Here is a 20,690-nt window from a genome sequence, read left to right as displayed (position 1 = left end):
CTGCATTTCTTTGAAATTAGGAGGATCTGAATCTGGAAGCATCTTTTGTTTCAACTGAGACATCAAAAATTGCTGATATTTTAGCATGTGAAACTGGCAATTCAAGGTTTTCATTGCTAGAGTTGCAGACATATATACTTTCTTTCCCCATCTGTCTAATGATCTGGAATCTCTGTCAGAGGGAACTGGGTTTTTTGCTGAGGCCTTAACCCCTTTGGGTCCCTGAGAAATAGTTTCAGGGTCAGCAACAGGGCTTTTGTACAGAAATTTGTGATTGTCAGGGACTCTGTAATATCTATCTGGTTTAAGTGGGGCTGGGGGTAAGGAGTCAGGGTTTAAGCTGGATTCAGTGTACACATCATCCACCATATCTAAACACTGGCGGAATAGCAAGAGGTCTGTGTTGAGGCAATAAAAGGAAGTCTCTGAGCCTTTTCTTGGATTCTGAGTAATCCTGGCCTTCCCAATGGAAATGCTCCCTCAAGGTATGTAAGGTCTCCCCAAAGGAGTAGTCCTCAGGCAGAGAGGCTGATGGAATTGATTCTTAAGCATCAGAATCCTCATAAGGGGGTAAAGAATATCCTAGGTTCTGTATTCGGAAAGAAAATCTCAGGAGTCGGCCGACCGGCACTTGCGAACTACTTCTGCTTCGGGCACCGCGCGGCAAGAAAGACAGAAGAAAATGGCGTCGGCTACATCTTATATAGCTCTGTCGCACTGACGTCAGGGAGGAGGCGCCAGACCAAGACTTTGGAACTCAGGCCGACTGGGGAACCACCTGACAGCAGGATAACCCAATTGTAATGACTGCAACAGTGTAACACGATGAACATCTTCATCTTCTTAGCCCCTCGCTGATTCCTAGAAAAGGATCTTTGAGGAAAGGAGAAGCTGATCCCGATGGCAGACAGGGTCTTCCCATCTTTCTCACTCTGGACCAAAGTCTCGTGTACTGACTTCCCAAACAGAGAGGAACATTCATACAGGGCATTGGTGAACGATGCCTTAAAGGGCTCAGAGAACTGACATAGGAGTCAGGTGTGTCGCCTCATGGCAACGCCTGTACTGGTTGTCCTACCAGCTCCATCGGTAGCTTAGGAGAGGAGGACGCATGGAAGAGTTAGTGACTGACTTCAGAGTGGCCATACAAGCGGAAAAAGTCTGGTCTCCTGCCGACATGGACTCAGGGGTCGACTCAGCGACCTCCTTTACTAGATCTCACTGCAGCCAAATCACATGTGCTACGTAATTCAGTGCTCTTACTGAGAAGGTGGCTGAAGCCTACACCCGTTTCCCAAATCTATCCATCGCCCTTGACTCTTGGTCAGGAGGATGGACCAAAGAGCTCTCCTGAGCGAGCTCTTTCTTAGTGGCAGCTCCCACCACGATAGCATCAACCAGGGACCCTTTGTTACAGTATGTCCTATCTGAAGGGGGGCTAAAAACTTTGTCCAGGTGCTTTGGGATGGGCTCCACTGTGTTCGTTTTTTTCCACGCAGAGATGGTATGAGATCCACTAAGGAATCAGTGGGAGGGGACACCCAGGAAGTTGATGGGCCTGCGCCAAATGCCTCGAGGAACACCGATTGTCCAAGGTTGGATTTTGGGCAGAGCTGCCCCCTTTGGCAGAGGAGTTCCATGATGTCTCAGAAGGATACACCCTCAGGGGTGATCGGGGGGCGGGACTTTCCCTTCCTCCAAATCAGTGTCTTCGGTGAGTGACTCTTGGGGGGATGGGGGTGGGGGGTCTAGGTGCCTCTTTTTACACGTGCGTTTGTAAGGAACCTCCTCAGTGGGAATCTCTGGGGAGGACTCGCCAACGTCCCGCTGCTCCCAAGTGTGAGCTTCCTGATGCAAAACACAGGCAGGCTGTCCCTAAGATGGCAGCATGGCTGGGACTGTACCCAAAACAGAGGGAGTCTGGGTTGAGTCACAGTATGAGATGGTCAAGGGTCTTGACAAAACTGAGAGAACACTCCACCACATCAAAGGCCGAAGAAGAATGGACATCCCGTGAAAGGCCAGTAGGAGCCATCCTCCCTGACCTGACAGGGGAGTCAGAGCAGAGACTCCAAGCACCAAGATACCAATCGGAAGACTGTGTTCTGACACACGCAGAGCTGACAACTCCTCCTAGGATCTGACGCAGAGGTTATGGCTCAGAGAGCTCGTCGGATCAGACCCGGTCGGATCAGACATGCTCAAGGCAATGGTCAGCGTCGAGGTACAAGGTACTGTCGATGCCAACCCCTCGGGTCCTCAGATCCAGAGGTTCCGAAACCGAAGGCCAAATCGGAGAAGGAGTAATCTGGGTAAAGAATGACTGCGAGCTTCCCGCTCCAGAGGGAGAGGGGGCAGGCAAGACTCCCATCTGGATTTTGGGTGCGGATGAACTCATACTTACATACATAGCATCATACTATCCATCTCCACTTCACTAAGGCTTTGGGTGGAGAGGAAGGAGGAGGCGGCCGACACCGGTCTGGAGTGATGGTGAAAGGAAGCCCGCAAGGCAGACCAGATGTGGGGCTCCTCCTGCTCAGGGGAAAACCTGGGAAAGTGGAGCTGAGGAGATCCTGGCCTGGTAGTTGGCCTAGGTTTTGTTGGTGGCCAGGCCAGAGCTGAGCGGTCTGGAGACCACTTCCTCGGCCTGTCCTTTTCCGACTTCTATTCCCCGGTCCTCTTGGCGGGAGTTTGAGTACCAGAGGGCAGGGAACAAGTAAAAGTTGTGGCTGAACCAGGAGCTGGGAGTGTAGGGGGTACCATCCCTGTATAGGATGTAGACCCTTCAGGATGAGCTTATCACTCCTGTCCTTCAGTGTTCTGGGGTTAAACCCGGCACAGATAGAACAGGAGGATTGTAGATGGGCTGCTCCCAGACACACCAGGCACAGAGTGTGGCCATCGGCTAAGGAGAGCTTATGTCCACACTGTTCAGTTTCTGAAACCTGGCTTAGGGGTATTTGCCATAATCCCAAGACAGGCCCAGAACACTCACTAAACACACACACACACTCACCACACACGCGCTAAAGGAAAGATTGGAAAGGGAAAAGATTATTATTTTTTTTTTTTTTTACCAATGACCTGTGCAAAGGGGAGGTGGAAAGCAGAGAGAAAATATCAAGAGGGAGAGAAATTAGCCCAAAAAAGACTCACTCACCCAAACAATTCGCTAAGAGCTCAGACCACGATGCTTACTTTTCAGTGGCAAACAAGATCTGGGGGGAGAAAGGAGACATGGGGCATTATGGGTAAGGGGAGGAGCTTTGAGCTTAGATCAGATGCTGGATAAGCCGCCGAGTCAGATCCATTACGGATTCGTAACCCATAGGTTGAAGATCAAATAAAGTCAACTACTTCAGATCAATGAATTATTCAGTTAAGCCAAGACAGTGGTCACAAGTTCAGCACAAACAATAGTGTTCGAATTGTAAAATCTACACAAAGTAACAACAGACAAGTGCTTTAGACTAATAGACTTCATCATATCAAGTATATCAGATGAAAGCACTTATCTGTTGTTACTTTGTGTGCATTATACAAATAACACTATCGTTTGTGCTAAGCTTGTGACCACTGTCTTAGCTTAAAATCTTCTGCGTTTTTTTTGGAGTTTGTGGTCTGTATATTCAGTCATTTTGGAAATTATTCAGGTGTACTGATGTGAAATATTCAGCATTTTGGTCAGGGTGAACCATGAGAAAATGGAGAGTTTACAAAAGGAAATTATGAGAGAAAAGGGTTGTGGATGGCTGGGTGGATTTGTTATTTAAGAACCATGAATCTATATATTCCAGTGAGTTTAAAAAGGTGGAAAAATATTTCTAACAAAGAATGGAAAGAAAAAAAACTAGTGAGGGATAAAGTCAAGTATGATGAACACAAAGTCCATCTCCACCATCCAAAAATGCATGGAAATCAAAGGATGAGACCCACTTAACAGTTGAGCAAACAGGCGATTTAGATATTGATTCTAGTTAACAAATGGAAGCAGTTTTTGGACAAATGCCTACTATGATGTTCCAAGAGGCTTGTGCATCAACAGAGCAGTAGAAAGGAGGACAATATATTGAGAACAAGCATCCACAACTTCACTCAGCAAGACGTTGCAGTTAGGCTTTAGTGAAGGTACCATCAATGTACAAGGTAATGCAGTTTTAAACAACTTTAAAATTTGTAATTACAGTTCAGTAGAATTTTCTGGGCTACATCATAGTTTGCTTTTCAAGGGGTTTACGTTTGTTTTCTCCAAGCATTTAGATGTAGCTCAAGCAATCAATTCCTTGAAATTGTTTACTAAAAACTAAAGCTAGATTTTCACTGTCAATCTGTTAATGGTGTACATGATGAGAACATTATGACATCTCATATTTTATATGAGAAGGATGAAAAAGTACATTCACCTCAACAGTCCAACTTACACCGAGTTAAGAGTATTTGAATTTTACTAAAGCCAATTCTGATAGTAATCTAACATCAGGAGAAGAAAATAATTGCTCACCCACACGACAAGTAAAGTACAGTTTTGCACCTACCATAAATGTAGATGTTCGAGTGTACACCCTGCTGCAGTCATCACACTTGGGTTATCCTGTCGTCAGGTGGTCCCGCAGTCGGCCGGAATTCCAAAGTCTTGGTCCAGCATCGGTTGCTGTCGCTTATTCCCTGACGTCAGAGCGCCAGGGGTATATATATAAAGCATCCAACGCCATCTTCTTCAGTTTTTCTTGCCCCAGATGTCAGGTGCCCCCAAAAAGGTGGTCAGTAATTAGTACCAAATAAAGTAATTTATTTGCACAAACACAAAAATCCCTCCAGCTATAAGCAAATACATCAGGAAGGTATTGTATAGATTTAGCCAGTTAGATCAGAGGGGATGGAGGGAGGGTAACCTGGACTGCAGCAGGGTGTACACTCGAACATCTACATTTATGGTAGGTACAAAACTGTACTATGTTCATCGTGTTACCCTGCTGCAGTCATCACACTTGGGTAGAATCACAAAGCTATGGATGGGTGGAGGAGTTATAGAGGATTAGAGGAGGCTAGAAGGCCCTGCAGAACTGCAATGGCAAAGCCAGCCCTAGTCTTGGAGTAAAGTGGTAAGTGATGGTCTTTGGTAAAAGTGTGTACTGAACTCCAAGTTGCAGCTTCCAAAATCTCCTTGGTTGGTAACCCCCCGAGGAAGGCTGTAGATGTAGCTGTTGCCCTGGTTGAGTGGGGCCTAATGGTAGCAGGAACTGGTTTTCCATAATGGGTATAGCAAAAACGAATGCAATGTCCTATCCATTTGGTAATGGTTTGTTTTGATATAGCCTTCCCTTGTGAAGCTGTAGCATAGGATACAAAGAGCTGGTCAGATTTTCTGAAAGCCTTAGTTTTATCCAAGTAGTAGCGAAGTTGCCTGTGAATGTCCAAGGAATGCAAGAGTCTTTATCCTTTGTTCTGTGGGTTTGGGAAGAAGGTGGGTAAGTGAATGGTTTGATTTAAAGACACACTGGAAACCACCTTAGGCATGAAGGAAGGATTAGTTCGTAGAGAAACTCTGTCTTGATGGAAAATGAGGAAAGGTTCCACTGCCATTAGTGCCTGGAGCTCTGCGACTCTTCTAGCTGAAGTTATTGCTAGCAGCAGGGCAGTCTTCCATGATAGGAACTGTAGATCTGCAGAGAAAGCTGGTTCAAAGGGAGGTAGTGTAAGTTTTTCTAGAACAAAATTGAGGTCCCATGTTGGTGTAGGTGCTCTCCTGGGGGGCCTAATATTTTTTGCCCCTCTGAGGAACTGCCTTAGAAGTGGATGCGAAAATAAGAGTGGTTCTGTGTTGTAGTGGGCTGAAATAGCTGATGCATGGATTTTAATGGAAGAAAAAGAAAGTCCTTTGTGCAACATCACAGTTAAATACTGTAGAATCTGAGGCAGGTGAGGGTGAAGTGTGTTTTGGCCTTTAGTTTGGTTCCAAGCACAAAACCTTTTCCATTTGTCCGCATAGGCCTTCCTGGTGCGGGGCCTCCTAGCTTCCAGAATAACATCCATAACTGCTTGGGAAAGAGGAGCTGACTGGATGTTTAGGTGATTTTCCATGCAGCCAGATTTAAGGTTTTTAGCTGGCTGTGAAGAATCTGATTGTTTTGCTGTGTGAGCAAATGGGCAGTTTGTGGTAAGATCCAAGGTGGGCCCTGGGCCATATTCCTCAATAGTGGGTACCAGTGCTGGCGTGGCCAGTCTGGGGCTATGAGCATCAGTCGTGGTCTCTCCTTTCTGACTTTCAGAAGCACCTTTGTGAGGAGAGGCAATGGAGGGAAGGCAGATACTCAGGTTTTTTCCAGCTGAATGAGAGTGCGTCCACTTTCCAAGCTTGATGGTGAAGTGCCCTTGTACAAAATTTTGTTAGTTGATAGTTTTGACGACTGGCAAATAGGTCTATATCTGGAAGGCCCCATTTTTGAGTTATCATTGCAAATACTTGTGGATCCAGTTTCCACTAATGGGGATCCATGATGTTTCTGCTGAGGTCGTCTGCCAATGTGTTCTTTTGTCCTGGCAGGAATTGAGCTTGTAAGTGAACTTGGTAAGCCAGAGCTGTGTTCCACAAGGTCATTGCTTGCCTGCATAGAGGGTAGGAGTGTGTACCCCCTTGTTTATGTACCACATTACTGTGGTGTTGTCCGTCCTTATTGTAAGTTGTCCTGGATGTAATAGATTCCTGAAGGCTGACAGAGCATTGTGTACAGCTAGCATCTCTTTTTGACTGATATGCAGATTCCTTTGATCTGCAGACCATACGCCTTGAACGCACTGTCCCTGCCATGTGTGCCCCCCAGGCATAGTCCGATGCATCTGTTGTCATAGTTTGCCTGGCTGGGGGCAAGGTGAAAGGCTGACCCTTGTTGAGGTGACATGCCAGTGACCACCATAGAAACTCCTGTTGTAGGCAGGGAATGAGAGATATCATTGTGTCCAAGCTGTGGCTGTGTTGAGACCATACGCTTTTTAGGTACCACTGTAATTTCCTCATATGCAGCTTTGCAAATGGTATTAGAAGTATGCAAGATGCCATGAAGCCCAAGGCCTGCAGAATTTTTCTTGCAGGTAGTTGGGTCTTTGTTGCCATTGTTTTGAAATATTGAGTCAGTTGTAGTTGTTTGTCTGGCGTCACATAAGCCTTCTGGGCCGTTGTATTCAAGCTGGCACCCAGGAATGTCATATTTTGTGAGGGTACTAGTTTTGATTTCTTTTCGTTTACTGTGTACTCCAGGCAACTTAGAAGATGTTTTACAAAAGCCAGATGTTGTAAGAGGATGTCCTTGCTTTCTGCTTGGATGAGGCAGTCATCCAGGTATGGGTATATTTGAATTCCTCTTTGTCTGCAGTATGCAATTACCGGTGCCAGGCATTTTGTGAAGACCCTGGGCGCAGTAGATAAGCCAAAGGGCAGTGCAGAGAATTGGTAATGGGTTGAACCTGCAATGAAACGGAGGTATCTTCTGCAACTTTGTCTGATAGGGGACATGCAGGTATGCCTCCTTGAGGTCCAACGTTACTAGCCATGCTTTCTTGCCCAACATGGGAAGAAGCTGCTGTAGTGATAGCATCTTGAATTTGGGTACTTATAAGAAGGTGTTTAGAATTGAAAGGTCCAGAATTGGTCTCCAGGCATTGTCCTTTCTGGGAACTAGAAAGAGTCTTGAGTAAAATCCTTGGCCTTGTTCTCGAGTAGGTACCAGTTGAATGGCTCTCATGTCCATGAGAACTGTAATTTGTCTTTGTGCCTCTGCCCATTGATTTTGTGGCAAGTTTGGCATTCCTCTTTTCATTGGCAAGGTGTGAAAATGGAATCTATATCCTCATGAAATTATGTCTAGGACCCAATTGTCCTTTGTGACAATGTGCCAGTTGTCTGAAAAAAGTGCGAGTTTTCCTCCCAAGTGGGCTGCCAAGAGAGTGTTGCTTGGCCAGATGAGGTGCAAGTCATTGAGTTTGCCTTTTGGTAGTTTAGGACCTGTCTTCTCCTCCCTTCTGCGCTGCAGTGCCCCATTGTCAAGGTTTGTACTGGGCTTGTGGTTGTCCTCTGCCTCTTGGACGTCTGTATTTACCCCTCTGTGGCCTGTCAGTAGCTGGAAAGGACCAATTTTTTGTTGGCGAATTTCTGCTGAAGCGAGGGGGCTGTACCTGTAGGAAATCTTTGACTCTGTGCATAGATTTTGCCTTATCCTCCATTTTCTTTAAGACGACTTCTGCTTTAACTCCAAAAAGAACATCCTGCTGTAAGGGAGCATCTAGAAGCTTTAACATGATCAGGCAGAGTTTGTTCCTTTAACCAAGCCTGCGTATAACAGACCCAGTGACAGCTGCTCTGCAGGAAGCCTCCAAAGAATCAAACCCACATTGTAGAGTATGTTTGCCCACCTGTTCAGTTGCATGCAACATATCCTGCATTTCTTTCAATTCAGACTGTTGAGGGAGTGTACTCATTTTTTGTTTTAACTGAGACATTAGAAATTGCTGATATTTTAGCATGTGAAACTGGCAATTTAGTGTCCTCACAGCTAGAGTGGCTGAGGTGTAAACCTTTTTCCCCCACCTGTCTAGTGCTCTGGAGTCCCTTTCAGAGGGTACAGGATTTTTAGCCATAGAAGCCTAAGCCCCTTTGGGACCCTGGGAGATAGTCTCTAGATCAGCAACAGGACTTTTGTAAAGAAATTTGTGGGAATCAGGCACTCTATAGTATCTGTCAGGTTTGGCCGGAGCAGGAGGCAGAGAGTCTGGGTTCAAACTGGATTCTAAGTAAACATCATCCACAATGTCTAAAACTGGGGGGATGGCAAGTGGTCTGTGCTGGGGGAGTAAAAGAAACTCTCTGTGCCTTTTCTTTGAGTCAGAGTAGTCCTGACCTTCCCAGTGAAAATGTTCCCTCATAGTGTGTAAAGTTTCCCCAAAGGAGTAGTCTTCAGGGGGAGAAGCTGAGGGAATGGAATCCTCAGCATCAGAATCTTCATAAGGGGAGAAGGAGTAATCTTGGTCCTCTGAGAAGCCTGAGGAAATAGATACTTGTTCAGAGGATGCATAATCTTCCTCTTGTCTAGGCCTTTTGTCAAGAGAGGGTTGGGAACCCCTGATTAAAGAGATCAAATCTTCAGCCATTTTGAGCATCTGTTTCTTAGGCATGGGGCCTTGAACAGGGGACTGAAGTGCAGTCTTTTTAGGTTTAATAGGAGTCTTCGTCTTAGGATACGTTTTAATGGTGAGCGTCGTCGGTCTGAACACGCCTTCAGAAACCGAAGGTGTTTCTGCAGCACCGGCATCTTTTTCAGCAGTGTCGTCGGTAGGGGCTGAACAAAATGGCTGCGTCGGCCTGGTACTTTCCGCCAAAAGTTCCGAAGCTGTCGCAGGTTCCAGATCTGCGGTAGTCAGGAGCTGCGTTGGAGCCTCACTGAAGACCGGTGAACCGGAGACCGTACCAGCCGAGGGCTTGGAGTCTGGCTTGGGTCTAGGCTGCCTGTCCTTATCCTTGCGTTTTTTGTGCACGCTGGTAGTCGGTTGCTCCAACGGCATAGTGTAGTTAAATTTTCTACCGAAGTAGTGTCGTGCGAAATCAAAGCGTCTTTTTATAGTACGCTTATTAAACCTACCACAAAAATGACAACTAGTGACGTCGTGGTCTGGGCCTAGGCAAGGTATGCAGTAAGAATGAAAATCCTTATGAGGCATTTGCTTCCCACAAGAAATACAATTGTTAACTTTTTCTGACATCGGTCTGAGGCAAGAAAAGTTTCCCCAATGGGGTACTTAGCTTTATTGAAGACTTCGGTCTGAAATTCGAGTTCGAAAATCTCAGGAGTCGGCCGACCGGCACTTGCGAACTGCTGCTTCTTCGGGCACCGCGCGGCAAGAAAGACTGAAGAAGATGGAGTCGGATGCATTATATATACCTCTGGCGCTCTGACGTCAGGGAAGAAGCGACAGCACCCGACGCCAGACCAAGACTTTGGAATTCCGGCCGACTGCGGGATCGCCTGACGATCGCCTGACGACAGGATAAGTGTGATGACTGCAGCAGGGTAACATGATGAACATCTTTGAATTATGAAACCAGACACGGCTGGTGGGATTGTGATGACAGATACTATTTGTTACTCTGTTAGACTGACGTCACCTTTAACTAATGAAACGGTATATGAAGAAGCTTCTGAAAATGAAATTAACATTCTTTTCAAAATATAAGTGCTTCTTGAATTAATTATTTTTAGAAGGGCAAGAATGTATATCAAAATCTGAATACGATTTTTCATTAGTGAGCACTAAGATGATGCCTGCAACATCGGGTATCCTGCAAGTACATATATAAAGACCAAGGAAACTGTCCTTTACCCCCTATAGTAGCAGTCTCCGGATCAAGGACAGAACCTCTAAAATTTACTGATTATAGACTTAGAGATTTCTTTAACAGTGGAAATACAGTAATGAAAGATTCATGGCACATTTTATATGCCTACTTATTAATCAGGAATATAATGATGTGTTATTTATAACTATAAATGTAGTGAATTTATTTACATCCATGCCAGATGACACATAACTTGCCTAGTAGAGGGACAACTGGAAAGTGTCAGACAGAGATGTTAAGACTTATCATAGATTCTAAGCACATTAACTTGTAAATATACTGATTTTCAAGGCCAGTACTAACACCAGCAGATGGGAGTTGCAATGGGAGATGCGCTCGCCTCTACTTATTCAAACACTGTTTTGCATTACTGGGAAAACTGCTTCGAAGTCTGAGTACAAAAATCGTCGTCATGTACATCATCTTTCTTGACTAGTTTTACATTATGGAAAGAATTTTTGGACTTTGGATATTTAGAGTCCACCACTAATTTTTTAAGGTTTACGTACCTTGTTGAAGATGAAACTATTTGCTTGGTAAGGCTATAAAATTTTGGGAAGTGTTATTTATCAATCATTTATGGGAAGTAAACATTTTCTTATTCTAATCTTTATTTTTCAAGTTGACATCCATATAAACAGAAATTTACAACAGTAAAGGGTCAATTTGTTCACCTTTCCAGTATTTTTTTCAGATAACAGTTTAACAAAGAATGTTATGAACTAAAAGCAATGTTTAAACAAAGTGGTTATCCACCAAATAATACTAAAAGCCTTGCATGAAATTGCAAGTTGAGTTCTTCAAGTTTTGAGGGTAAAGGTAACCAAATTATGGTCAGTCTTCACTAATTAATGACTAACCCCTTTCTGGAGTATGGGTTTGATGTCCAAGTGCTAACAACAGACAATCAGATGTATAAAAATGTGAGAGACAGACAGAGAAGGAATTAACCACTTTGCTTAATCCTCATCACTTCCAGGTACTTATGTTTAAGGAGATGACTGGGTTTTCAAAAGCCCATCCAAAATACCCCCAAAATAACCACCTCTCCAAACGGTATAAATTTTCAGTGGACAGCTGGAATATTGAATGATGTTACCGTCATGTAGCTCAGGAGAAAAATCCTTGACATTTAAAAATCTTCATCCTCTCCAGGTCACACTGGAGATGGTGACCACAACCTTTTTCCTGTCTGTACCTTTGAAAGTACTGAAGGTTCTTATAGTTTTGATTTAGAAGCTGAATGATGGTAACGGACATTGGTTGCAAAGCAGCTTCCTGAGCTACCCTAAAATATTCTTTAGTAAATATTTAGTAATGAAAGCCTTGTGCCATAACTAAATGAGAAAGTAAAAAGGCCTTAGTAAGAGGCAGTGATACAATTCCTCCATAAAACACAGTGGAGTTTAAGTGTACTTTGATGTTCTGGGGGGGAGGTCTACAACAACAAAACCTGTCGCCTTTCTATATCTGAAGAATAATTCTTGCAACTCTGAAGCTAGGACCAATGGACAATGGATGCAGCAATGTTGGAGAGCTCTTTTTAGGTGGCTTACAGACTTGCTTAGTTACTCTAGTAGTGGCAGCCCCTTATTTGCAGTAAAACTGGATGAGGTCTCAGACTTCTTATGCTTATCTTCACAGTTAACTCTTTCTATCTGCTAACCAGATTTATCCCTTTCACTTTTGTTTTAAAGGATTTTTTAGATTTAAAAGTGCTTCTCAGAATGTTTGTCAAGCCTTTTTAACCTATTAATGTCACAAAAAGGCAAAGCCTTAATTCTTCTTAACATGGTACTTTTGCTGCATTTCAGGCATAACTCTCAATGGTCTGTTATCATGGCTAGACCTCAAACAAAAAAGACAATGTGCACGGCAGTCTTTGGGTGTATTTGCCTACCTCATAAGACTTATTTACTGATTTAAGGAGGAGGAAAACAGACCCTTACAACCAAGAAACTTGACAAAATGAATCCATTCCAATTTCTTTTTCAAAAGATAAGGAATACAAAACAATTAAGAGGCGCAAACAGTAAATTCTCATAATCATAAGTAACTGACAGCTCCCTCAACAGAAAAAGCTGAATGGGGTGGATGCTAATGTTGGTTACATGTGGCAGCCTTGTTCCAACTATGTCACTACCTCCACTAGCAGAAGACCAACATCATCCTTCTGAAAGAACATGGCTAAAGAAATGGCCAAACCAAAGCAGCTCAACTCGTTAGTAAATCCAAATGATACAAAGGGGCATTTTTATGGTAACATTACATAGCATCAATATTTTTTGCACAACTGTTCTTTTTAAAGATCAAAATACTAAAGGCATCAAACACCATTTTGATCAAAAAGACAAGACACTACATACCAAGCATTGTAATGGCGACGATGAACCCGAATTGCATTTCTAAAACAAGCTAGGGCCTTGTCAAGTTCCTCTGTTAACACAAATTCATGTCCCAGAAGAGTGTAGGCATATGCATGATTTGGATCTACTTGGATGGCTCGCTGGAAAAACTTGATTGCAATGTCATGTTCCCGCTGCAAACTGAAACAGTTTCCTGCAGCACACCAAGCCTATTGTAGCAGAAAGACTGATTAAAATCAATTAAGAAAAACAAATCAGTTAAAAACTGCTTTGCATTTTTACATTTTAAGAAAATCAATATCTTTACAGCTCTGATGCTTTAACATACTTAGGGCTTCAGGTCCCTCCCGGTCATTTAAAACATTTATTTTATTCAAAATTTTAAAACTAGTTTCTAGTATAGTAACAGTATAAAATACCAAGATCACAAATGTAACAGTGTACAGCTGTGTACACTTACCATAAATGTAGATTTTTTTAGTGTATTCATTGCTGCAGTCATCACATTTGGGTTACACCTGCAAGTGTAGCCCTCGGCCGGCCCGAATACCACAGACTTAGTATTTCTGCGTCAGTTGCCATCCCTTCAGGACTGACGTCAGGTCATCAGTAGTATAAAGTAAGGCAACCAACGTCATGACATTAGTTTTTCTTGCCCTAACCTGTCAGGAGCCTCCAAGTAGGAGCCAGGTTCTGGTGGAAGAACCCCACCTATAGAAAGTAAACACCAATATGTCCCTTGTAAGGAAAGAGAATAAAGAGGGATGGAGGGAGGGGAAACCAGGACTGCAACAGTAAATACACTCGAACATCTACATTTATGGTAAGTGTACACAACTGTGCTATGTTCCTCATGTTTCACTGTTGCAGTCATCACATTTGGGTTGATTCCCAAAGCTGAGAAAATGGGTGGAGGCAGTCAAAGAAACTAGGGGCTGGCTAAAATGCCCTGCAAGACTGCAGAAGCAAACCCAGCCTTGGATTTGTGGAAGAGAGGCAGGTGGTAATGCTTGGTAAAAGTATGAACAGATGTCCAGGTGGCAGCCCCCAGGATGTCCCTGGTGGGACTCCTCTGAGGAAAGCTACAGAGGTGGAGGTTGTTCTGGTCATATGGGTCCTGACCCCCTTGGGGGGAGACTTTCCATGTTTTTTGTAACAGAAATGGATGCAGTGTGCTATCCATTTGGAGATGGTCTTTTTGGAGATGGCTTTTGCCTTCTGTCCCTGTAGCAAAGCTAACCAGCAATTTATCAGACTTTTTGAAGCATTTAGTCCTGTCTAGACAGAATCTGAGCTGTCTGTGCACATCTAGAAAGTGCAGAATCCCTTCCTCCTTGTTTTGGGGATTAGGAAAAAAGGTGGGCAAATGAATGGAATGGTTGAGAGCCACACTGGACACTGTCTTGGGCATGAAGGATGGGTTAATTCTGAGAAACACCCTGTCAGCATGGATGATGAAGGGTTCCACAGCCATGAGCGCTTGCAGCTCAGACTCTTCTGGCTGAAGTGATGGCCAGAAGGAATACTGTCTTCCAAGAGAGAAATTTTAGCGCCGCAGAAGAAGCTGGCTCAAAAGGGGGCAGGGTGAGCTTTTCCAATACAAAGTTAAGGTCTCAAGCTGGGGTAGTTGCCCTTCTGGGTGGCCTCAAGTTGCTAACCCCTCTTAGGAACTGTTTGATCAAAGGGTGTGTGAAAAGGGGCTGCTCAGTGGGAGAAATAGCAGATGCATGAATTTTTATAGAGGAGAAAGAGCCCACTGTGTAGTAGGTCAGCTAAGTAATCCAGGATAAGAGGAAGGGAGGGCTGTGCCATACTAGCTCGCTTCACCTGGATCCAGGTACAGAACCTTTTCCATTTGTCAGCATAAGACTTCCTGGTGCTAGGGCATCTGGCCTCACGGATAACATCTAAAACCTGTTTACTGAGGTTGGCAGATTGGTTCGGGGTTAGGGAATAAGCCAAGCTCCCAGATGGAGTGTCTGCAATTGGGGATGCACGAATTCCCCTTCCCTCTGGGTCAGGTGGTTTGGAATCTGAAGAAGATGCCATGAGGGCAGTGGGGGCAGACTGGGCAGCAAGGGGTACCAGTGCTGGCGAGGCCAGTCTGGAGCTATAAGAATGGTCCTTGGTTTTTCCTCCTTTATTTTGAGCAGTACACTGGGGATGAGAGGTAGTGGAGGAAAGGCACAGACCGGTAGATTGAACCAGGGGAAGGACAGGACATCCACTTTCCAAGCCATGCAGTGATGCTCCCTGGTGCAGAATTTGCTGAGCTGATGGTTGGTGTGGGAGGCAAAGAGGTTGACCTTCGGGGTGCCCCATTTTTGAGTTATTAGGGTGAAGGTTCTTCTGCTGAGCTGCCACTCATGTAGGTCCAGAAGATTTCTGCTTAATTGTTTTGCCAGATCGTTGAGAGAGCCTGATAGGAATTGCGCTAACAAGTGTAGTTGCATGGCACAGGCTGTGTGCCAAAGGGTCATGGCCAGCCTACATAGAGAGTAGGAGACCCTCCCTGCTTGTTAATGTACCACATCACAGTGGTGTTGTCTGTTTTGATCAGGAGAGAACCTGGAGATAGAAGGGGTTTGAAAGCTATCAAGGCATGTTGGACAGGCATTCTCTCTTTTTGGCTGATGTGCAGAGGGATTTGCTGTGGCTCCATTGGCCCTGTATGCACCTGCCATCCAGGTGTGCACTACAAGCATAGTCTGATGCATCTGTGGTGAGGGTGGTGAGAAAGGCAGTCCCTGTTCTGGGAGCATGCTGTTGCCCACCAAAGAAAATCTTTTCTGGGGCAAGGAATTATAAGTAAAAGAATTTCCAGGTCTTGAGAGTGTTGACACCAAAGGCTTTTTAGGTACCATTGAAGTTTCCTCATATGCAGTCTGGCATATGGAAAGAGTAGTATGCAGGATGCCATGAACCCCAGAGCTTGCAGGATCTTCCATGCAGATAGCTGGGGCCTGGTGGCAAGTTAAGAGAAGTAGGTTGTCAGGAAAATTTGTTTCTCTGGTGTAAGGTATGCCATTTGGGATGCTGTGTCCAGGCTTGCTCCCAGGAAGATAATCCTTTGGGTGGGCGCCTGTTTGGATTTCTTTTTGTTGATTGTGTACCCTAGGGAGGTTAGTAGGCTCTTTACAAAGGCCATGTGCTTGAGCAGCTTTTCCTGGCTGTCTGCCTGAATAAGGCAGTCGTCTAAGTATGGGTAAATCTGAATACTTCTTTGTCTGCCAAAGGCCGTGCCCTGGCCAGATATTTTGTGAAAACTCTGGGAGCAGTAGATAAGCCAAAGGGAAGCGCAGAGAACTGAAAATGTTGAGATCCTGCCCTGAAACTGAGATATTTCCTGCATGATTCCCAGACAGGAATGTGAAGGTAGGCCTCTTTTAGATCTAGGGTGGCTAGCCATGCGTCCTTGGAGAGCATGGGTAGCAGCTGCTGGAGGGTGAGCATTTTGAATTTTGGGATCACCAGGAATATGTTTAGAATGGACAGATCAAGGATGGGGTGCCAGGTGCCCTCTTTTCTGGGCACCAGAAAAAGTCTGGAGTAGAAACCTTGGCCTATCTGTTCTGCAGGAACGTGCTCTACTGCCCTCATAGAGAGAAGGGAAAGGATTTGCTTTTGAGCCTCTGCCCACTGGTTAGGTGGTAGAGCTAGGAACCCTTTTGGGTTGGAAGGGTGTGGAAGGAAAATATGTCTCCCTGAGACACTATTGTTCAGAACCCAGTGGTCGTTGATAATAGTGGCCCAGATGCTTGCGTGAAAGGAGAGTTTTCCTCCTAGGGTAAGTGAAGGTGGGCAGAGGGAAGGGCTGGGGTAGGTGAGTCATTGTGAGTTCTTACCATAAGGGGGTGGCTTAGAACTCCCTGGTTTTGAAATGGAGGTAGTCCACTGCTTAGATCTCTGCATGCCCTGTGGCTGCTGTCTGGGGGGGGGGGTCTGTTTCCCCAGGGCCTAGGCTGAACTGGCTTAGCGAGGAGCAGGAAAGGACCAGTGTTTGGTGGGACAATGCCTGCTGAACCTGGATGGTTGGACCTGCAAGAAATCTTTAACTGTTTGCAAAGATTTTGCTTTTTCTTCCATCTTTTTTAAGACCTTGCAGACTTCATAATGCCAACTGTTAATCTCAGTTTACTTAGCATGTCATCTTAATATTTTGTCTGTCACTTGAGCATTCAGTCTATTCATTACAGATACTCTGCCTTTTTCTCAACCAGGTCAGGAACCCTGCAGCCTGCTCATTCCCACTACTGCCAAATAAGAATACCCAATCTACTGAGCAATACCAGCAATAAACTTATGCTACTAGGAAACAATTTCTATTACAATTCATGTTCCTACAGAGGTTACCAATACTCAACCCAAAAATTAAGGATCTTCTCTCAAAACTCCACAGTCTTCTACCCAAACTTATGTTCAAACAATATTCATTCAAACCCAGGACAACCTTCAATTCAGCTGTCAATTAGAAATAAGGACCTTAAAATTGTTTGCCTTAATGCATACAATCTTACTAATAAGTCTTAAAGCATGGCTGCTAACAGAAAATGCAGATAGTTTTGCTTTATCAGAACCCTTGGCTGAAAGATTATAGCATACAGGATTTACATGTGTGTGTGTCTATGGACAAAAGACCAGGCCCTATATTTTGTGGCAGTGCTTCAATTCTTATCAAAAGGAATACTTCAAATACAGTTGTGGATTGCACTAATTCTCATACTGCAGATGACTGGAAATCCAAATGGGTACTCTCTCTCACATCACATTAGTTGGGGATACCCATATGTGGACCACTGCAGTTTACATCCCAACACACACCTCTCTCTCTCTTTTACAAAAGACTCTGCAACATATGTTACTTAAAGGTGTACCTAAAAGTTATTGTTGGTGATGTCAGTCTCATATTACAGGAAGGGAGACTGCCCTGAACAAAATGTTACAGCAATTTAGCCTTGCTCAAATACAAGAAAGTACAATTATGTACACTTACCATAAATGTAGATCTTCGAGAGTATTCACTGCTACAGTCATCACAGTTGGGTTATCTGCCTGCAGGTAGCCCTCAGTCAGCCCGAATACCAGAGTCTTGGGATTTCTGCATCGGATGCTGTTGCCTCTTCCATGACGTTACGTCATCGGGGGAATAAAACAAGCAGCCGATGCCATTACATCAGTTTTTCTCGCCCCAAATGTCAGGAGCCCCCCAAATAGGAAGCTAGTATATGGTGTGGAACACCACCAGTAAATTAAATACCACTGCCATTAAAAATGGCCACAGAGAGGATAGGTAGAAGGATAGACAAAACCAGGGGGCTGAAGGGAAGAAGGGAAACTAAGACTGCAACAGTGAATACACTCAAACGTCTACATTTATGTTAAGTGTACACAACTGTACTATGTTCTTCATGTTTTATTGTTGCAGTCAACACGCTTGGGTTGATTCCCAAAGCTGAGGAAGGGTGGAGGCAGTCAAAAAGTGTTAGGGCTGGCTAGCAGGCCTTGTAAGACTGCTGTAGCAAATCCAGCTCTGGATTTAGAAAAAAAATAGAAAGTGTCAATGCTTGCTGAAGGTGTGTACAGAACTCCAGGTTGCAGCTTCCAGAATCTCCATAGTTGGGACTCCCGTGAGAAATGCTGTAGAGGTGGAAGTAGCCCTAGTGGAATGAGTTCTGATCCCCTGTGGGGTAGGTTTTCCATGGTGCTTGTAGAAGAAATGGATGCAGTGTGCTATCCATTTGGAAATGGTTTGCTTAGAAGTGGCCTTGCCCTTTGCTCCTGTAGCAAAGCTGACTACCAGCTGGTCAGATTTTCTGAAAGGTTTAGTCCTGTCAAGGTAGAACCTGAGCTGTCTGTGCACATCCAAGGAGTACAGAATCCTTTCCTCTTTATTCTGAAGATTAGGGAAGAAGGTTGATAAATGGATGGATATGCTTAAAGCCACACTGGACACCACCTTAGCCATAAGGACGGGTTAGCCCTGAGGGAAACCCTGTAAGCATGGAAAATAATAAAGGGTTCCACAGCCATTAGTGCCTGTAACTCAGACACTCTTCTTGCTGAAGTTATGGCTAAAAGCAAGGCTGTTTTCAAAGAGAGGAATTTTAACTTTGCAGAAGCAGCAGGTTCAAAAAGGGGAAGCGTGAGCTTTTCCAGTACAAAGTTAAGGCCCCAGGCAGGGGTATGTGCTGTCCTAGGGGGCCTTAAGTTGTTAGCCTCTCTCAAGAACTGTTTGATGAGAAGGTGAGTAAATAGAGGTGGCTCAGTATTATAATGAGCTGAGATGGCAGAGGCATGAATCTTAACAGAGGAGAAGGATAGGCCTCTGTGGAGTAGCCCTGCTAGGTAATCTAGGATTTGAGGTAAGGAGGGCAATGCTGTGTCCTTTCCTTGAGAATGATTCCAAGAACGATATCTTTGCCACTTTTCAGCAAAGGATTTCCTAGTACTAGGCCTTCTGGCCTCAAGAATGACATCCAGCACCTGTTTGCCGAGGGTTGCTGGTGGTGTACTCAGAGGATAAGCCAGGCTGCAAGGTTTAGGATTTGCAACTGTGGATGCAAAATCTGTCCCTCCTGCTGAGACAGCAGGGAAGGTGTCTGGTGAAGGTGCCAGGGTAGCACTGTTGTCAGACTGCATAAGAGTGGGTACCAGTGCTGGCATGGTCAGTCTGGGGCAATAAGAATTGCCCTTGGCCTGTCATGTTTGATCTTGAGTAGTACTTTTAAGAGGAGAGGCAGAGAAAGAAAGGCATAAATTGAGAGGTTTTCCCATTTTAAGGGAAGGGCATCCACCTTCCAGGCCCTGCTGTGAGGGTTCCTGGTGCAGAATTTGCTCAACTGGTGGTTCTCGGTGGAGGCAAAGAGGTCCACCTCTGGTGTCCCCCACCACTGAATTAGAAGGCTGAAGGTGTTGGGCTCCAACTTTCACTCATGTGGGTCTAGGGGATTTCGGCTTAAGTCATCTGCCAGTGAATTGTTGTTTGCCTGGCAGGAATTGAGCTTATAGATGAGCCTGGTTGCTCAAGGCCGTGTCCCACAGGGTCATGGCTAACCTGCAAAGTGGGTAAGAATGGGTTCCCCCCTGATTGTTTAGGTACCACATAACTGTGGTGATGTCTGTTTTTATCAGCAGCTGTCCTGGAAGGTTTAGGTATTTGAAGGCTGTCAGAGCATTCTGTACAGCTAGCATCTCTTTTTGATTGATGTGCAGGAGAATTTGTCCTGGGCTCCACCTGCCCTGAATGCATTTGTCTGCCATGTGAGCCTTCCATTATCCTTTCCATTCCATCCATCTTCTGTCCCTTTCCCATTTCCACTAAATTTCCTTCCATCATTCATCCACCATTTCCATTCCTCCTTCTCTTCCTCCTTCTTTCCATTCCATTCTCCTCCATTCCTTCTTTCCTTTCCATTCCTTCTATCCTTCCCATCATCCACTCCTCCATCTTTCCTTCGGCTCTTCTGTCTCTTCCATCCTTTCCTTTTCCTCCTTTCCTTCATTCCCTCCATGTCCATCTTTCCATTCATTCCCTACTATTCCATTTCATCTCCTCCCTATCCACTATTCATTTCCATTCCATTTCCTTCCACTAATTCCTTCATCCATTCCTTTTCCGTTCTTTCCTTTCCTCCATCTTTCATATATATCTCTGTCCTTCCTCTTTATCTCCTTTCCATATTTCTATCCATTCCTTCATTATATCTGTCCATCCATTCATTTCCTGTCTCATTCTCCGTTCTCCTTTCCATTTCTGTCATTTATTTCTCCTTCACCACCTCCTTCCTCCTTTCCATATTTTCTTTCCATTCTCTCTCTCTCTCTCTCTCTCTCTCTCTCTCTCTCTCACTCATATTTCCTTTCTTTCCTCCTTTCCTTCCTTTTCTTTCTTTCTGTGTCCGTGTCCTTCGTTATGTGTCCACTTCCTATTTCCTTGT

The 20,690-nt window shown here is 44.6% G+C and overlaps 1 protein-coding gene across 1 annotated transcript in view; it reads right to left on the bottom strand.

The window, feature by feature from the left end:
* The window catches only part of CDC27 (cell division cycle 27), a 2,763,676-nt gene that overhangs the window by 848,890 nt on the left and 1,894,096 nt on the right, over nucleotides 1-20,690 (bottom strand). Inside the window, exon 19 of the mRNA XM_044055179.1 lies at nucleotides 12,754-12,962. Within this exon, the coding sequence (XP_043911114.1) occupies nucleotides 12,754-12,962 (209 nt within the window). The remainder of the gene's footprint in view (nucleotides 1-12,753; nucleotides 12,963-20,690) is intronic.

The sequence above is a fragment of the Protopterus annectens genome, chromosome 13.part0 (assembly GCF_019279795.1).
Source record: "Protopterus annectens isolate FY-2018-M chromosome 13.part0, PAN1.0, whole genome shotgun sequence".
NCBI lineage: Eukaryota > Metazoa > Chordata > Ceratodontiformes > Protopteridae > Protopterus > Protopterus annectens.
The sequence above is the reverse complement of the archived record's forward strand: the minus strand, read 5'-3'. Positions and strand labels throughout refer to the sequence as shown.